At 42.8% G+C, this 17340-nt stretch overlaps 1 protein-coding gene across 2 annotated transcripts; it reads left to right on the forward strand.

Moving 5' to 3' along the window:
- The first annotated feature begins 6266 nt into the window (after positions 1–6266).
- Positions 6267–16638, forward strand: rtbdn (retbindin). 2 transcript variants are annotated; one of them, XM_030057597.1, is made up of 6 exons: positions 6267–6530; positions 7772–7951; positions 8054–8153; positions 8592–8720; positions 9360–9456; positions 14943–16638. In XM_030057597.1, the coding sequence occupies exons 2-6, from the start codon at positions 7792–7794 to the stop codon at positions 15279–15281; spliced, it is 825 nt and encodes a 274-aa protein (XP_029913457.1). In that variant the 5' UTR covers positions 6267–6530; positions 7772–7791; the 3' UTR covers positions 15282–16638. The 2 variants fall into 2 exon arrangements, with proteins under 2 accessions (XP_029913457.1, XP_029913458.1); XM_030057598.1 differs by lacking the exon at positions 6267–6530 and adding an exon at positions 7312–7546.
- Positions 16639–17340: the final 702 nt, after the last annotated feature.

Below are 17340 nucleotides of genomic sequence, written 5' to 3' on the forward strand. Positions count from 1 at the left end.
ATTTCCACCTCATTCTTTATTTTCCTCTATTTCTCTTTTTCAACTCCCCCTTCCTTTCTGTTTGCCCCTTTATCAATTACACACACCTCCACAGATTGATGTTGCCACGGTGAAGGCCAGACAGTGGCAGCAGTATTGTGGGTAATCCCGGTGGTCACAGTCTCTGAGTCTTAGCCGGGAGGCGCCTCCCCTACTGGCAGACCAACAGACCGGCCCAACAGGACGTCCCTAAGCCCTCTTCAGCTCTGCATCACCCACTGCTACTCCTGACAAACAGACAACATAAGAGGATTGGTGCAGTCCATTCACTCTGGCCAAAACACACAAGCACGCACGTAATGCACACAGGCAAACACAAACACGCACACACCCACACAGCGTTCACAAACCAAAGGGACACGGGGTCAGCACAGATAAACACGGATTGGGTAAAAAATGTTCTCTTGCAGAGCAGACTGTGTCCATTTAGAAAGAGTGCAATAAAATCACTCATCTCCGTAAATCTGTGCCACTATACTATATCTGGGATCAGACCCTCGTCTATTAGAGATGAGGACACTTAATTTACCGCAGATCATGCAGATTCGCGGAGTGGACTGTGCAGCAATCCTTTGTAGTTTGTAAGCATTTTTTAAATTGGGTCCTGTTGGTTGAGAGTTGTGCAAACAACACAGAGGCAGATGCTCGTCTCATCTCCCTCGCATCAGTTTGTCTCCGGAGAGTGAGAGAAGACAGAGAAAGAGGGGGAAAATGAAGAGAGAAGACATGACAGGACGTTTATTGAATAATTCATTATCACTTAAAGCTAAAGCAATGGGAGAAGTGACAGTCAACACAGAGAGAAACAAAGAAAAGAAAGAACAAAGGCAAATGTTATCAGAGGAAAGTGCTTTTAGAGAGCACATTGATGGATTGAGTAAAGTCAGAGACTCGTATACAATATATATATTGTGTGTATATGTGTTTTTATGTATGTGTGTGTGTGTGTGTGTGTGTGTGTGTGTGTGGTTTAGTGTTTAACACAGAGGATAACTGAGTGCAGGGTCATAGCAGCATTGGCAAACCCCAGCTAGACCTTTTAGTCCCTTGGTTGATGAAGACACAACCGAACATGGCTTTGACATGCGTGGCCTGTACACACACACATGCGCACACGCACACACACACACACACACACACACACACACACACACAGCTAAGCCTATTATGAAGAAGCAAAGGGTTAGTGTGTTTTGGTCCTGCAGGAGTGGACGACAACTAGCACACAGCTGCCACTTTGTGCTACAGCCTTTGCTGACTTTCATGATAAGAGCAAAAACTGTCAGCTTTGAGTCACAGGACTGTGAAATTTCAGTCCTTGAAATCTACCGAACATACAAAAACATACTCAGCCTTACATATGCTGAATGTGCCACTCTGTGGTGCTTTATTTGAATAATTACTGGCCTTGCCTTTGGAGTATTTGTCATATGAAACCACCAGGTCCTCTTTTCCACCAGGCTGAAGTAGAGGATTGTTGCAAAGAGAAGAAAGGTTGAGCGAGGTCAGCTTTGTGTATTGATCTGCTCCCGCTTCTATGTCATTTAGTGTTGGAGTTATGGGACAAATACAACCGAATGAGGGGACGTTCCCTGGCCATCCATCTGCAGCCGAAGAGGCTCTGCTTGTAATACAAACATGAATCGTCTAGGGGGCTGCTGTCATGTTATATATCTTCCCAAGGTGCACCCACACAACTCAAGCATAAAGAATCGCCTCTGCCTGCAAGGGTGTGTGTGTATTTGTTTGTGAGTACAGTAAGCATTTGTGTGTATGTGTGTGTGTGTGTCCCCCCTCAAAGTCAAAATCATATCAGATCGTGGCTCGCAGATTTATCCTTTCTGCCTAGTATTTCATCTTCCTTGTCTGCGGTATCCTTCCTTTGTGAACAGAGGAAATGAACCAAGACAAATAACAGTCCCCCCCCCTCCAGAGAGTAATAATCTGGACGTGAGAGAGATAATGAGGAGGACAACAATGTACAGAACAGCCTACTGTGAAGGCAGATTTACTCACAGACACTGATTTTCACCCCAAAATAACAATTAGACTTTACAGAGATACAGATCAGATGACGACGCATTCACTGAACTGGGAGCTAATTAAAGAGCCTGTTTTTAAAGCTAATTGTTGACATTTAAAACAGCAGACTAACGTTACTTGGCCTTCATCTTGGATAAGCAAATCAAAAGTTTTAATTAAAATATTGAAAAAAAGAAAAAAAGACAACTCACGATGACTCTTTGAAAACAATGCACAATGAAAGCAAGATGTGCTCCTTTTTCAAGGATAGTAAGCAAATTTGGGGGATTGTTGATTTCTCTTTTCAGAATGCACCCAACTCTGTTTTTGAAATCAAAGTTCACTCTAACACATCAAGGATTTTATTTCATGCCTTGGTGCTGACCTTGGTGCCGAAACACAGGGAAGGGCCTTTATTCTTTTCGAATGGCTTCTATTCTTTCCTATAACTAAGTGTTGCCAGGACACTTTGGTCTGCGGTACCGGAGACAGACAGACAGACTGGACAAGGTCCCCTGGCAGGAAACCTTGTCCAGTCTGTCTGTCTGCCACTGCGGTTGACGCACTCTGGCACTCTTGCTAAGTCTGAGGATTTGACGTGTGGCATGTCATGCGAACAAGGCAGACTAGATAAAGTGGCGGGTTTGGAGAAGCTGAGCAGGTGTTTGAGAGGAGTGAGAGAGAGAGGAGTCCACAAGTCGAGGCAGATGCCCCACCAAACTGCAGACATGGAGCCGGTCACACCAACAGTAGCAGCAGAGGCAGCAGCAGATCCTCACTTGCAGAGGCGTGGATGGAGGTTTGCGCCCCGGGGAGCTTCATCCCAGTTTGTGGGGAGCACTATAATGATCTTGTCCACCTATGCTGTTACCACCTTGACTATGAACATTGGGAAAAACATCCAGGAACGACGACTACGGCCAAATGGCAATTAACAGTGACGGACTGACCAAAGGTCTGGACTCGACTCTCTGTCTCTCTCTCGACTCTGTGCATATGGCGGAAAAAATGAATAGAAATTCTTCACCTGAACCCAAATGAATCACTGCAGCTCATCCCAGCTTATTGTTGTGAGGATGTATTTGCCTGCTGGGAAGAGCAGGTCCTCATCTGAGCCCGGCAATGTCAGTCAGGACTCCTGTTAGACACCAGCAGAGTACCAGCAGTAGGATTTGGTGTTGGTGTCTTGATAGGGGTGATGTCCATGAATGAGCGTGAACATCTTGCATGCAGTACCGACATGTAACCACAGGGTGGAGAACTTGGACTGTTTTGGTATTTGCAACAACAACAAACCTGCAGCTCAGTATATAAATGCTGGATGTCAATATCAGCTCAGTTAGTTCACGAATAGCACCAATAAGACAGGAAGATGATATTAAAGAACACAACTGTGTTAGTATGTTTTTTCATTAGCTGCTGGAAATAGGACGAAATGACCTCTGAGTTCTGTGGATATTTGTTTAGTTTTTTTTTAACCTTTGTAATAAATTGTCTTTTACTAAAAAATGTTGTATGACTATGTCATATTTCTTTCAGGTGTCAAAGCCTCTTATTTCAATGGCAGGGGAGGGACTTTGGATCCTGATTCTTTTTTTCTCTCCTTCTTACGTCTTTCTTTATTGGGGGGGCAGGAGGTGGGGGCGCAGACAAAGTAGGCACTCTTTCAGTACTTTATCAGTTTTTCACAGACAACATTTGTCTGCCAAACAGCGGAACAGCCCGGACTTGACAGCCTCATTCATTTTATTATATTATCTTTCCAACACCTGTCTTCACACTCATGGTGACACTTGAAACATTTCTTGTCAGCACAAAAAATCTTAATTTGTTGTCAAATCGATGACATTTCCATCACTGAAAGCGAGCAGAATTGCATCTTTTCTTTGAAGGCAGCCTATACACTTGCAGTTCAGAATACATTCAACACGAAATGTTATCAAGCAATATAAACCAAGGCTGGCTGAGATAAAAATGCAAGATAATTTCTTCACAACCAGATTGTACTGAGGGGCTTTCAGGGGTTTTCTATATTGTTGTGTATAGGATAATCCATCTCGGATATCCTCCGTGTCGGATTTCCTCATGATGAAGTGATTCAGAAGGCAGATCCTGTCGATTGAAAACCCACAACTCTAATCTGTCCATGAGAGAGAAGCTTTGGCGTGGTGAGGTTCTGCATACATAACCATTTGTAGGAGCATGTTGCAAAAGCAGCTCCCTTCAATATTGTATTCCTGCTGGTCATGAAGCGGTTTCAGATAAATGTTCCCGTCTCTCTGATGCATACGCCCAATCAGTTTGTGCCAGCCATCATGGAATAAATAGGTCAGTGGAACAAAATCAAAGAATCTGTAAAAGGGGTGGGAATGAATGTCTTTCAATTAGTGATTCGACAAGGATGGTTAACACTATTTGCCAGCTGAGGGCAAGCCTGATGCTCAAATGCAAGCATTGACCCAACCATATTGACTGAGAATGAAAACAAGGGTACACAGAGAGCAGCCATGGCCTGTTTTGTCCTCCTTCTCGCTGTTCCCTGAATAGCTCCTGCACAAAGGATATCATTATTCCTCCTCTAATTACCAAATGGAACACTGTTTGTCTGCTTCTCGCTCCTCTCCTCTCACCCCTAGAAATAAAGTGCTCTGTGTAACGACCCTCTGCAGTTACAAAATAATCTGAAATAACAGGACCCAAGTGAGGCCACGCTGTAGCAGATTCCGCATGCCGTCCCTCGGCTCATATTGTATGAATCTGAGTCGAGTGTGTACAGCGCTTTCCCCGCAGAGACCATTTCATCTCCAGTCAATCTGTGTGTTTATTTGATGCCCAATCTGTCTGGTCTTTTCCTGTCTCTGGACGGGTTTGTTGCCAAACCCAATCATGTCCATGGCATGTCACCAATTTCACAGTCTTGGTTTTAGGCAGGCGCATCTAGGCCACAAGACACTCTCCATCTGCTCTGCTGCGGCCAAAAGCCTTGGGAGGGCACACGGGGAGAGAGAGACGCAGGCAGCTAGGGATTAGTTTGGCACAACAGGTCTGAGGGGAAGTGAGATTAAAAGGCCAGGAGCAATAAGAGAGGAAGAGCTATAGGTAGAAAAACACGCCAGTACACTGCTCTTAAATTCCCAATCTGGATTGCCACTGGCAATGCTCCACATAACATACCTTCTCAATCCAAAAGCCAATATTGACCACGCATTGGCCAACTAGTATGAATTTTTGATTGATATTAAATAGAAAAAAACATGGTGTAGCCGATAGCTGTTTTTGCAAAGGGACGCTTAAGTAAACATCTATTTTACATAATTGTTACCATGTCCAGGCGATTATAAAAGAGTTCAGCAATGCTGGAGTGCTTACAGGGACTTCAGCTCTGGTAGTTTTCCTTCAAATTTGCACACGTATGACCCATATTTATCAATTATGTCCATTTAGACAGAAACAGGTGGCAAAACAACTGAAAATTTATTGAATAGAGCTCTGTGATAATAGGATAAGTAGAATGTTTTGGGGTTTTTTGCAACACGCAGCAGCTTCCAGGTAATGGCGAGTTCAAAGTGTTTTGTTCCGCAGAGATTTGTGTCCTCAGCATATCATACAGTATTAAATCTCAGCTATACCCTCCTCTAACCCTGTCACCTGGAAAAAACCCTGACCTCAGTGAGTATGTGTGTGTGTGTGTGTGTGTGTGTATGTGTGCGTGTCTGTGTGTGTGAAAGCAAGGGGAGGACAGGTGTGACTCAGCAGCACCTGTGAGTGATGCACTTTAAAAACCAAGGGCAACATGTCCCTTATGGGTCTGTTGTGGCCTAAATCAATTTGAATAATCTAATTCCAGTGTTTCCAACCACAGCACATGGGGATTTTATTTTATTTTATTTATTTATTTATTTTTTAATCTCCACATACTGGAGATGGAAAACTGTAAACAAGAAAGCTTTGGTAAACATTTCATTGGAAGATTAACAAGGAGGGAGCCCAGCAGTCATTTGTGTGTGTGTGTGTGTGTGTGTGTGTGTGTGCGTGCGTGCATGTGTGTGTGTGTGTTTTCATTAGGCGTATGTGCAATAGAGGGAGGGCAGACAGAGAGAGACAGAGGGACAGAGAGTGAGACAGAGGCAGGGAGGGGGGCGGGAGAGAGAGAAAGAGAGAGAGAGAGAGAGAGAGAGAGGGAGAGAGAGAGAGAGAGAGAGAGAGAGAGAGGCTTCCCAGGGCAGAGCGAGGAGGAAAATGCTTGGCGGCTGGGACTGAGACGTCCTTCATTTAAACCGGTGACAAACGGGCGAGCGGCCCCGGGGCAGCAGAGAGAGGAGGACCGAGCACTGCGCACAGCCGCCGGATCAGCAACACGACACCGACATAAAGAGACACAGAGAGAAGCAGAAAGACACACTGAAGAGCACACACCGATTTTCACTGAGGAAACCGATCCGGACGGAGCATCCTTTCCCCACCGACAGGTAACACAGATGTGAATCAAAAGTATTTCAACAGATAGAAAAAAACACGCTTTGATTAAGTCAGCACTTGACTTGGGGCGCCTATATATTTTAGAATACGCTACTACAGATATTTAATACCAAAAGTGTAGGAATATTATATCAATTCCTACACTTATTAGGCTATATCAGATTTATATATTTTAAAAAAGCCTAAAGTGCCACGAGGTCACTGAAAACTATTAGGCACCAGTCAAGAGTATGTTTTAGATTTTTATAAAGTGTTTTTTAAATTATTTTATTTTATTTTATTTTTAAGCGTGTCATGTTTAAGTGAAGCTGTTTTTTTTTTTTTTTTGTTGTTGTTGTTTTTTTTAGGTTAAGGCACCTAATTCAATGTTTACAAAGGCAGTTTTGGTATAACTACCCTATTAGGCCAAGCTCTGTCCTTATATGCAGTTTTGTTGGAATTTTTAATGAAAAGAAGAATAATTTCCTCTGTTTGTTCAACAATATTTATTAGCTGTACTTTCCGCTTTTCCAAGCAGTTGGTTTAAAACTGGAAATAAAGGCGAGTAGAATCAATGTGCGCCAAATCTCTCCGTGTTTATTCTTTAAATTTCTCTGTCGTCTAAAACCAGGGCGCACCGGTCCTGTCCAAGGCCGTGTGGCCATGTCCAAAAGATTTGTTTAATTCGTGTTATGTAGGCTACACATGGGCCAACCGCTTGTCAGATTAAACAACTACGCATGTCATCCATCTCAGCATGATGCCCCAGTCCCACCTAATTAGGCTCACCCCGTCTACTAGGTCACCACACGCAGGGCAGACGAGGAGCAAAACAACCTGCGCAACAGACGGACGCATAGAGGTGGACAACCCATACAGATATAACTTGCAGCGGAGCTTTGGCTGATCAGAAAATTTTTAAAACCTGAAAACAACCTTGATTAAGGTTGTTGCAGCAGAAACGCCTTGTTTTCTAGGACTAAATCTTTGTCTTTCCAAGAGTTGCTGAATAATTTCTATCGATCAGGTAATGTTTTTCATTGAAATTAACACGAAATGCAGAATAGAAGACAGCCAGTAATATCTATGATATTCACTGACATTCATTATACTTTGTAGGTGTTGTTTTTTTCCCTCTCAGTAGTTCCAGTGGGGGTGAGTTGTGTTTGACACCGAGTTGAATGTCCTGCTCACCTCACCTCGGTGCCCCGCTGTCCAAGGTGCTGAACTGGATAACTTTGCTTTGTTACAGGCCTGCTGCTGGCTGAAGAGATGGGTATCACGTCACACTCGCTGCTACTGGTCTGTGCGTATTTGGCGGCTGCGTTGATTGGTCGCATATGCTCGGAGGGTGTGTGTCTTCAAGACGGCCAGCACAAGGCCACGCCCAGTCCGGAGCCACACTTGAAGGAGTGCACGCTGTATGCTGACAGTGAGTGCCTGCGGTAACTTAGGACAGTAAAAATACACAAACTAATCCTAAACTCCTGGCTGGCATGTGGTTGAAATGTTTCCCTGTCGTTGTTGCCAACAGATAGCTGTTGCACAGAGGAAGACATCCAGGACATTTCTCATGTTCCCTCTGCTGGCAATTTGAACTCACCCTGGGACAAGTGTGGAACTCTGAGCCCTGCGTAAGTCCCACCCATCTGACTTCAGTCTCAACAGCTTGTATACTTTTTTATTTAATGAGTTAAATTTAACTTTTTTTAAACAGGCAAATCAGAATAAATTCTTATTTACAACAAAGGCCTGCAAGAGACAAAATGCTTGTTGATGAGAAATTAGGGAAAAATAGGACCAAGAAAAAGGAAGATAAGACAAAAATGCATGCAGTTTACAAAATCAACAGAATATATGATAGTAACAGTAATGTTGAAGGAGGCAGTAATGTAGCACAATGATTAAGCTGGATGAATAAGGACTTGGGGACAAACAGCACAACAAATACCATCATCAATAACAAAAGCACCACCACTTTGTCTTTGGCCCTGTGGCCAGAGGTGTGTGCAGGATAAATGAAGGTTTAAATGAAGCCGACACTATTCCCCCCTCCCTCCCTCTCTCCTCAGGTGTGAAGGCTTCCTGAAGCGCGTTTCATGTTTTTACCGCTGCTCCCCAGACGCAGCCCGCTGGCCTCACCCTCACAGCCGCTCCTACATCCAGGCTGTGCCCCTGTGCCACAGTTTCTGCCGCGACTGGTGAGCTCACCGCACGCATTACCTAGGAAACCTAAATCAAAATCAATATCTGTCTTGGCTTATATTTCTCCTCGCTCATAAGACTGTCAAGAGAGATTACCAAGGCCACAACAAGAAACAGAGATTGGCTGCTTTACTTTGAGCTGCCCCTTGTGAGGGAGAAACAGCTCAATAAACATTTTAAATCTATAATAACACAGGTCCAATGCCAGATTACATAATTTAGTCTACATTTTGGATATAGTTGGCTCTCTCAGGGGTACAAACAGTGGTTACAAGAGTGATTTCCAAACACAAGTTCATGGATAGCAAGAGGTCCTTGAAGTGGGTCCCTTCAGGAGGTCCAAATAAGAATACAAAATACATTCATTTAGATAGATGGAGTTGGACAAAATCTTTATCAAATTGGTATTAACATTGCAAGACATGTCTATTAGGGACTAAAGTTTTCTATCCTTGCTCTGGTACAAGGCATATAGTATCTGTTGTATCAGTAAAAAAGGAATTTTAGTTTGGCATTTGAGGAGGGAATATTTTGTTACTGTGTGCTACAAAACATAACTAAACATTAGTAAAGATTTATTAAACAATGCATTTTACAGCGGGCATTTGCTGCATGGTGTTGCCTTCTTTCCCCAGGTTTGACGCCTGTAGGATGGACTTGACATGTGCGCGCAACTGGGCCAGGGACCCCAGGGGACATAATTGCACTGGCACCTGTGTTCAGTATCAGCAGGTAGGCAGACACATCTCTGACTCGGACTGACTGGTAACAAAAAAATCTGTGACCTTGCTTTTTGCTGCATCAGTAGAAATCAGATCCGTGCAGAATATTATCATTATTATTGTTTAAAAAAAAAAAAAAAAAAAAAAAAAAAAAGAAGTCTGAAATCCAGTAGCCTATGATGTATCAGGCCTAAATCTGCAATCAGGTGTTTGATGCCTGGCAAAGAACAAAACCATGAGCAATATGAACTGATATCCATAGACCTTAATATTTTTTATACATGTAGAGTATTCCTGCTTCAGCAAAAATACACCGTCTTCAGCCAAAAGTACCAGCTCGACAGAACATGTACCACTTTTCTTGTGGGAGATGGAGGTTTGAGATGGAGGTCCGTGTCCTACTGACTGACCTCATGCCTTGTCATCTTGGCGGGTAGAAGGTCAGGTGCTGCGTTTCAGAGTGTGTTTGGTGGTGGCGGCAGAGTCTGGTCAACGAAGGGTTAAGAGCATGAGGCGGCGCTCTGGGCTGAAGCATAAAAGGGTTCGGTCCTGCTTCAGTGGGCAGAGGCCAGCTGGATGATATAAAAAGAGGCAGAGTGACCGAGGGCTGCTGTACAGCTGGGACCAACGGTGAAGTGACTGTCTCACACACACACACACACACACGTCGATTTTACTATATTTGTAGGGAAACTGTATTGACCGACATTCATTATCTACAGCCTTTCCCTAATTTTAGCCATAACCAAATTATGCCTAACCCTAACCCTTACCCTAATGTTAACCAAACGCTAATTCTAACCGTAACCTTAAATTAACCTTGACCAACAAGCCAGAATTAGCTGCTTCCCTGGTGAGAACCACCCAAAATGTCCCCACGACCTCAAATGTCCTTACAAGAACAGTGGCTTCACAATGGTTGGTCCTCACAAGTATAGCTAAACAAGCCCACACACACACACACACACACACACACACACACACACAGCAGGAGACACCCGGACAATAACCTCTATCTGTCTCTATGTGTGTGTTTGCATGTCTGTTCTCTGTCCTTCCTTCTCCCTCTTCTCTCTCCCTTTCCCTGCAATTGTGTTTGTCTTTCTCTCTTTGTGTGTGTGTGTGTGTGTGTGTCTTCCTCTCACTCCCTCTCTCTCTCTCTGTCTCTCTCTCATACACAATCACACACACATGCACATACACAGAGAGGCACACACTTAAATGAACATGCACACACAACAGCAGACTCAAGATATACACAAATAAATGCTCACTGGTTGATAAGAAATGGCAAATATGAGGAGGAAATGCATAAATACAGAGAGTATTTGTGTGTATTTGTTTGTGTTTGTGTGTGTGTGTATGTGTGAGTTGCATGCAGTGGCCCATTTTCATGCAGGGTGCTGGTAATAGCACAAAATAAGGGCCACTAAATTAAAGCAGCTCCCAATCGTGAATAAAAAAGGGGTACTGCCTTCCAGAGACTTTTAAACAGCCTCTGAATAGAGAAAGATGACTCACCACATTCAGCACAACAAATCACAGCTAATAGAGAGATGGTAAAACTAACAGCACTCCACTTCCACAAGTGACTAGCTCTCCTGACAGTTTTAGAGGTCAGAGCCGTAACGCTTCATTTTGTTTCCTCTGGAGACAATGGAGACGGGGAGCTTATGCGTTCACAGGGGCTGCTGCTCTGGACTTTGACTTTATAACGCTACGGTACTGCCTCAAGGCTGCTGTGCACTGCGCTGGGGGGCCAAACTGCAGGCATACACACGCACACATACAAACACACACATATGCACATGCACATACATTCGGCACATGCAACTGATTCTGTGTGAAAACCTCGCACTCCCAGGTTTGGTGATTTTTTTTTTGGACCATTTCAAATCCCATTAATGATGATGATGATGATGATGATGATGATGATGATAACAACAACAACAACAACAACAATAGTAATAATAATAATAATAATAATAATAATAATAATAGTGATAATGAAGAACTCAGAAATGCATGGTGGGCAATCTGAAATCAAGGCTGTTCATATTTTCTGATTTTAAGGTTTTCACCTAACAGCAGTGAAATATAAGTGTGTGTTTGTGTCTAATGGATTCACACAGGCTTTTGCATGTGCTGACTGGGAGTACAGTTACTTTGCATAGAGACAAGCTAATACACTTGCATACATACATGCACACATACACACACAAACACAGAAATGTCCATTGTGTGAGTGGGGTTGCAGAAATCCCTCTGGCACTGGAGCTCTCTCTCTCTCTCTCTCTCTCTCTCTCTCTCTCAATCTCTATTTCTCTCTCTCTCTCTCTCCTCCCTGTTCCCATGATTTGTTGTTATTTCCATCACCATGCCACACATCCTACTCCTCATAGTCTAGAAATGAGGTTAACAGGAGCTTATTTTCAGTAATAACAGCTGCATGCGCTGACAATGTATGTGCAGGGAGCTGTCACCAAAAAAACATGCAGACATGTTAAAAAAAAAAAAAAAAAAAAAAAAACAGATCTCACTGGGTATCTGGGAAGTATTTGCTTTTCATTTACTGTATATTTAAAAATTTGATAGGACATGTTTTAGTTAACTGTAAGATGCACATTTCAAATAATTAACTGAAACACGTATATTGTTCATTGGTGCTACGAATATCCATCATTGAATAAGAGAGGGGCCATTTGTTTTTGCTGATTGTAGATGTTGAGGTTTTTCCTTTCACATTTACATGTTTTAACTTTGATGCCATGGACTTTTGCACAAGGTGTGATATCACAGAGAAAGACAGAACAGGAAGGCAAAATAGGAAAGCAAAATACAGGAAAGCAGGGAGGGACAAGTTTGGGCCCGAGGAAATTTCAGAATCTCACTTATTTGATCACACCATGTCTGCTACAGCCGCTTGAACTTGCGGTGAATTAGCTTTGGCAGCTAACCATGTCTGCCTGGGGAAGGACAGATATATGTGTGTGTGTGCATGTGTGTGTGTGTGCTAGGGGTTGTTGTGGTAAGACCTGAGTGTCAGACAGAGAGTATCTAGTCGAGCGCAATAGCCCTTATCCTCCTTGTCCTTCTAACACGGTAAATATATTACAGCTTTTTCTTCTCTGAGCACCCTGTGTGACTCAGTCTTAATCCCTCAACAGACAGGAGGATGAAATGAAGCAGGTGGTGGGGTGGGGTGGGGTGCAATACAGAGAAACGGGGAGAATAAGAGATATATAGGAAGAGCGAGGGTGGCGAATAACCGAGGCAAGAAAGAAAAAAAGAAAGTAAAAAAGAAAGAAAGAAAGAAAAAGGTAGCTGCATGGGGAAATCAGTGTGTAAAATTCAGTGCAAACAATGCAGTGGACACAGTAAGCTGTGTTTGGAGACAGAGATGATGATCTGGGAGCTCTTCTTCTTAATAGCTGCTTATGAATGGGAGCTTTAACAGAGAATCATGGTGTGTGTCACTCCAACTTCACTAATGAGCTTCTTCAAGTATTTCTAAGAATGCGCACCATATCGTCCATGAAGGTTTTAGTCATCTTAAATGTCTGTTGAATTGTGATTTTTTCCCCCTTATGCTGTTATGCAATATCCCTCTTAATCTGCAAACGTTTCTTATTAGAGGGGAGTGCAATTTTGCATGCTCCAGGAACCATACAGATGAGCTGTATACCGCATGTCAGCAGTAATAAGAATTTTTCCTCATATAGCACAACTGCCTTATCTTTACAAAGACTATTAGCGCTGTGGGGTTTGGCTGTCAGATGGCAATGAGAAAGGTGTTGGAAGTAAGCTGCCGTGTGAGTTTATATTCATCCTTCCACTCTGCGAGGCTCTATAGAGTCACCATTTCACCACAAAGCGGTGTCACATAGACTTTTACAGCCTGGATCCCAGAGATGGAGTCTCTCAGTTACTAATGTGGACTTGTCAAGGTCATGCATGCAAAGGCTGGGGGAGATGAGGCGAGTGAGAGAGAGAGACAAAGCCGGTTGACAACAGCAGCTGCCAGGTGCCTAGAGCTCCTTGCAACACCTGGCAGAGGGTATTTGTTTTCAAGGCCGGCGCTGCCCTGACTGGCCATGTTGTTGCAGCGATAATAGCCTCAAAACAATCATGTGAACAAGTAGGGCTGGGTGATATATTATAGATTATACTCATGCTGCGATAAGAAATTAGAAATTGTCTGGGATTTTGGGTTGCATAATATTGCGATTTGAGTGTTGTCTTTACCTGGTTTTAAAGGTACACTACGTAATTTTATGATGCCTTACTGCCATCTAGTGCTTATTTCCCGCTACATCTGCATTCAGAGTCACAAGTACAGGAGTTTTATGATAACTTTTATCATATTTAAAGGCACCATACACTGTGTGATTCAGGGCTGTCTCAGATGAAAGATGATCAGCAGGCACGAAATGTGGCAGTATCTTTGGCCATGACTCCAAAACAGTGGTCCCACGTCACACTGTGAGACGGGTTCAAAGATGGCCGTTGTCTCGGTCTTGTGACCAAAGATAGCGGAGACAAAATTCTGACAGCATCAGAAATTTAGGAGAATCATCTGACAATGTGACTGCTGCAAGTCCACTGACCAACCAATAAGGCGTGCAGCATAAAATCCTTTTCTTTACATTTTTGTCCAAACACAATAATGCCACTATTGCAAGTGCTCCGCAGCGTCATTGTTTACCAATATCACAGCGCAAATGGATGATGCACACTGATGACGCACGCTGATGATGCATGCCGATTTTTTTTTGTACATTGACTTGTATCGGTGCTTATGAGATTCAGTAGGTGTGATCATCATATAGTTTATATCTATCAATGTTGATGTTGCACGTAAGTTTATTAGATCCATGCTGCACAGTGTGGCTCGCAATAAACATATAGCATTGCTGAAATCTCACAGTCTGTAGGCACTAAGAGAATCAGGTCAAGCAAAATGCATTAGGAAACAAGGCAAACATATATTTTAGGCTACAACAACTTGTAATGCTCTTCTATTACCAACAACACGTTGTTTTGACTATATTCTTGACAGATATTTATATGTAGAGCAACATAGTAGGAAAAAGCAACAGCATTGTTTGGTTAAAGGGAGCCACACATAGCAGATGTTGCTTGCCTGAACTGCAAATGCAAAAGCTTGTTGGTAGTTCCATGGACGTGGTTCATTTGCAATGATTCATTATTCCAAGCTGAAACTGACTTAAGAAGTCCAGACTTTGAGTCCAGGCTCTATTGTTTGCCTTCACCTCTTTGGTCATCAAATTCACATTACATGTAAAGTGTCCAGGTAAAGAGTTGATTTTGTCCATACCTTCCAGCTGTATAAACAAAACAAAATGATAATCTCATATTATTTGCGATATATTTTTTCAGTCATACAAATGTGGATAAATATTTTGAATGTGTGTGTTTGTGTGTTATTATATGTGCATCTGACCACTTGCCTGTTGTGTCTGTGTGTGTCTGTAGATGTACCAGCATGGCAGGGATCTGTGTGAGAGCCTGTGGGGGGATGCCTTCATGACAGTGGAGGATGAGGCGGAGGAGGCCGGAGAGGCCAACGACGGCGGTCGTCTCTGCGGCTGCCTGACCCTCAGCCCCTCAGACAAGGATGTGATCGCTGCCCTCAGGGCCCAGCAGGACGATCCCGAGGAGCTGGACACCACCAAGACTGGCCTGCCTCAGTACCGCGCACCCTGCCAGACCAAACTGCCCCTGCAGGCCAGGAGGAGCAGCAAGGGTAACTCCGTGCTGCGTAAGCGCTCCATCGTGGTGGACGATGTGGAGGGGAGTGGGAGCGGCATGTAGAGAGGAATGATTGTTATGCATTTAGAAAGAATTGTATCCCCCTCCCCCTTATTATGCTAAATCCATAGCACGATCTATAGCACTGTTCAACTCTTCAGCTGGAGTCATAAACTTGCTCCTCTTTAACTAACCTTACCTCACAAACTTTAGCTCCCTTTTCCATCATCATCATCTTTTCAAATATAATCATCACGGTTCAAAGTAATGTTATACCTGGTATAAGGTAATCCAGTATGCCAGCAGCAGCTCCAGCACTCACCTAAGCAATTCTTTTATGTTTTTCTTTCACCACCTGAAATAACCAGGCTTTCAACAACATGCTAAAACTGAAGGCAGTTTTTGTAATTTAATCTTAACAGCAAAAATGGCACAAATGAATAATGTATTCTTGGAGCGTTTAGAAGCAAAATATTCTGGTCTTTTGCGCAAGAGCTTCAACTTCGATAATAACACATTAACTATCTTTAACTTTCCAATAGGGTAGGGTGATAACATCATGGCCACATGATAGTTGCACACATGTATTATTTCGAGGAAGCAAAGTGAGGATTCTTTGACCAGGTCATCATAAGAGTGAGGCATTTTGTTCACTCAGTTATGAAGATCTCCCAGGCCATGAATCAGAAATCCCTGCAGTTAGGGCAATACACATCAGATGATGTTATGATGTGTGGTGTCATGTGAAATATGAAGTCATATCAACACCTCTGCATGCAACACATCATTCTCCAGTGATCTATTTGGGTTCATGACATCAAGTACATATTATATACATGAGTATACCTCCACCATGATTTCATTTCAGTTCTTTTTAACCATATAGATTATTCAAATCTGTACCTTAGTCAGTTGTTAAAACGCTTTGCAGAGCTTACTGTTGTGATAATGTACCATACTGTCTACTTGTCAGGTGTATGATAGCGGAGAAGGTCACGCAGGGTGAGGATTATTATATTAAATGTAACATATTCTGTTTTACTGAGGCTACCCTCCCACACTCAAAGGATCAGGTACGATAATGACACCGAGGAAGCATACCTAATACTTGAAGGATGTTTTGATTTCCAGAAACAAAATCTGCCGAAGTGACAGACTAAATCCGCAGAGACAGTATTAATGCCAGATATGAATGTTCTGGTAGTTTGATCACATATCACCAATGTACTGTGGCAGTTTCTTTTACAATGACGTGGAGTATTTCTAGAGCCAGACTCTTTGTTAGCTGTATATGTTTTGTAAAGTAAAAAAAAAAAAAAAAAGGGAATTTGATTTGTCCACTTTATGGTCAGCATGCTGGAATGGGTGTTTCTCTGCTTTTCTTTACATTCTCAATAAAGACAAACATTTCTAAATGTCACCCTGTCCCTGCTGTAGCTCTTTCAGTTGAATTATTTTTTTCTTCAAATTCAAGGATTGCAAACTGAAGCTCTGGAAGGAGAGGCTAAGTGCAACGAATGCCTTGTTTATTCTGCTTAATACCTCCTATTATTGCTGAGGTGAAAATGTTGCAACCCCAAAATGGCAGCTTTTCAAGAGCTAAGGAAGACAGTCTAGTTTTTTTTAGCATGATGACAATGAATTTTTAACATTAGTTTTTCAAGTGTTTACTAAGCCTAGGGGTTCTTTAGTCATGGATGAAAATGTAGTTCTTCAACTGGGATGAAAACATTAAATAAAACATTTTAAAACAACAATAATGGTATGTCTGTCAGTGCATGCAGATGGTGAGGTGTTTACTTCTTTTTGTTCCAAGCAAATTAAATCAGTTCCAACATCTTGACATATCACCTCAGGTCAAACACCATGTGCTGGTGACACAGCATCATCAAACACAGCCTCCAGGATCCTCCACCTCTGATTATGGAGGCAGAGTGTCGATGCCCTGGCCGACCTCTTCCCACCACTATCAACCCCCAGTTTACTGATCCAACATGACAAGTGTGTTTACCCTCCCCTTCCAGACAGCTGTCACTCAGTGCTGACCTTTAACAAGCATTGCTTAAGGGGGGCATAGTGTGAAAATTAAAATATTCTTGTGTTAATATAATATTATGATCAA

The sequence above is a fragment of the Myripristis murdjan genome, chromosome 8 (assembly GCF_902150065.1).
Source record: "Myripristis murdjan chromosome 8, fMyrMur1.1, whole genome shotgun sequence".
NCBI classification, from domain to species: domain Eukaryota; kingdom Metazoa; phylum Chordata; class Actinopteri; order Holocentriformes; family Holocentridae; genus Myripristis; species Myripristis murdjan.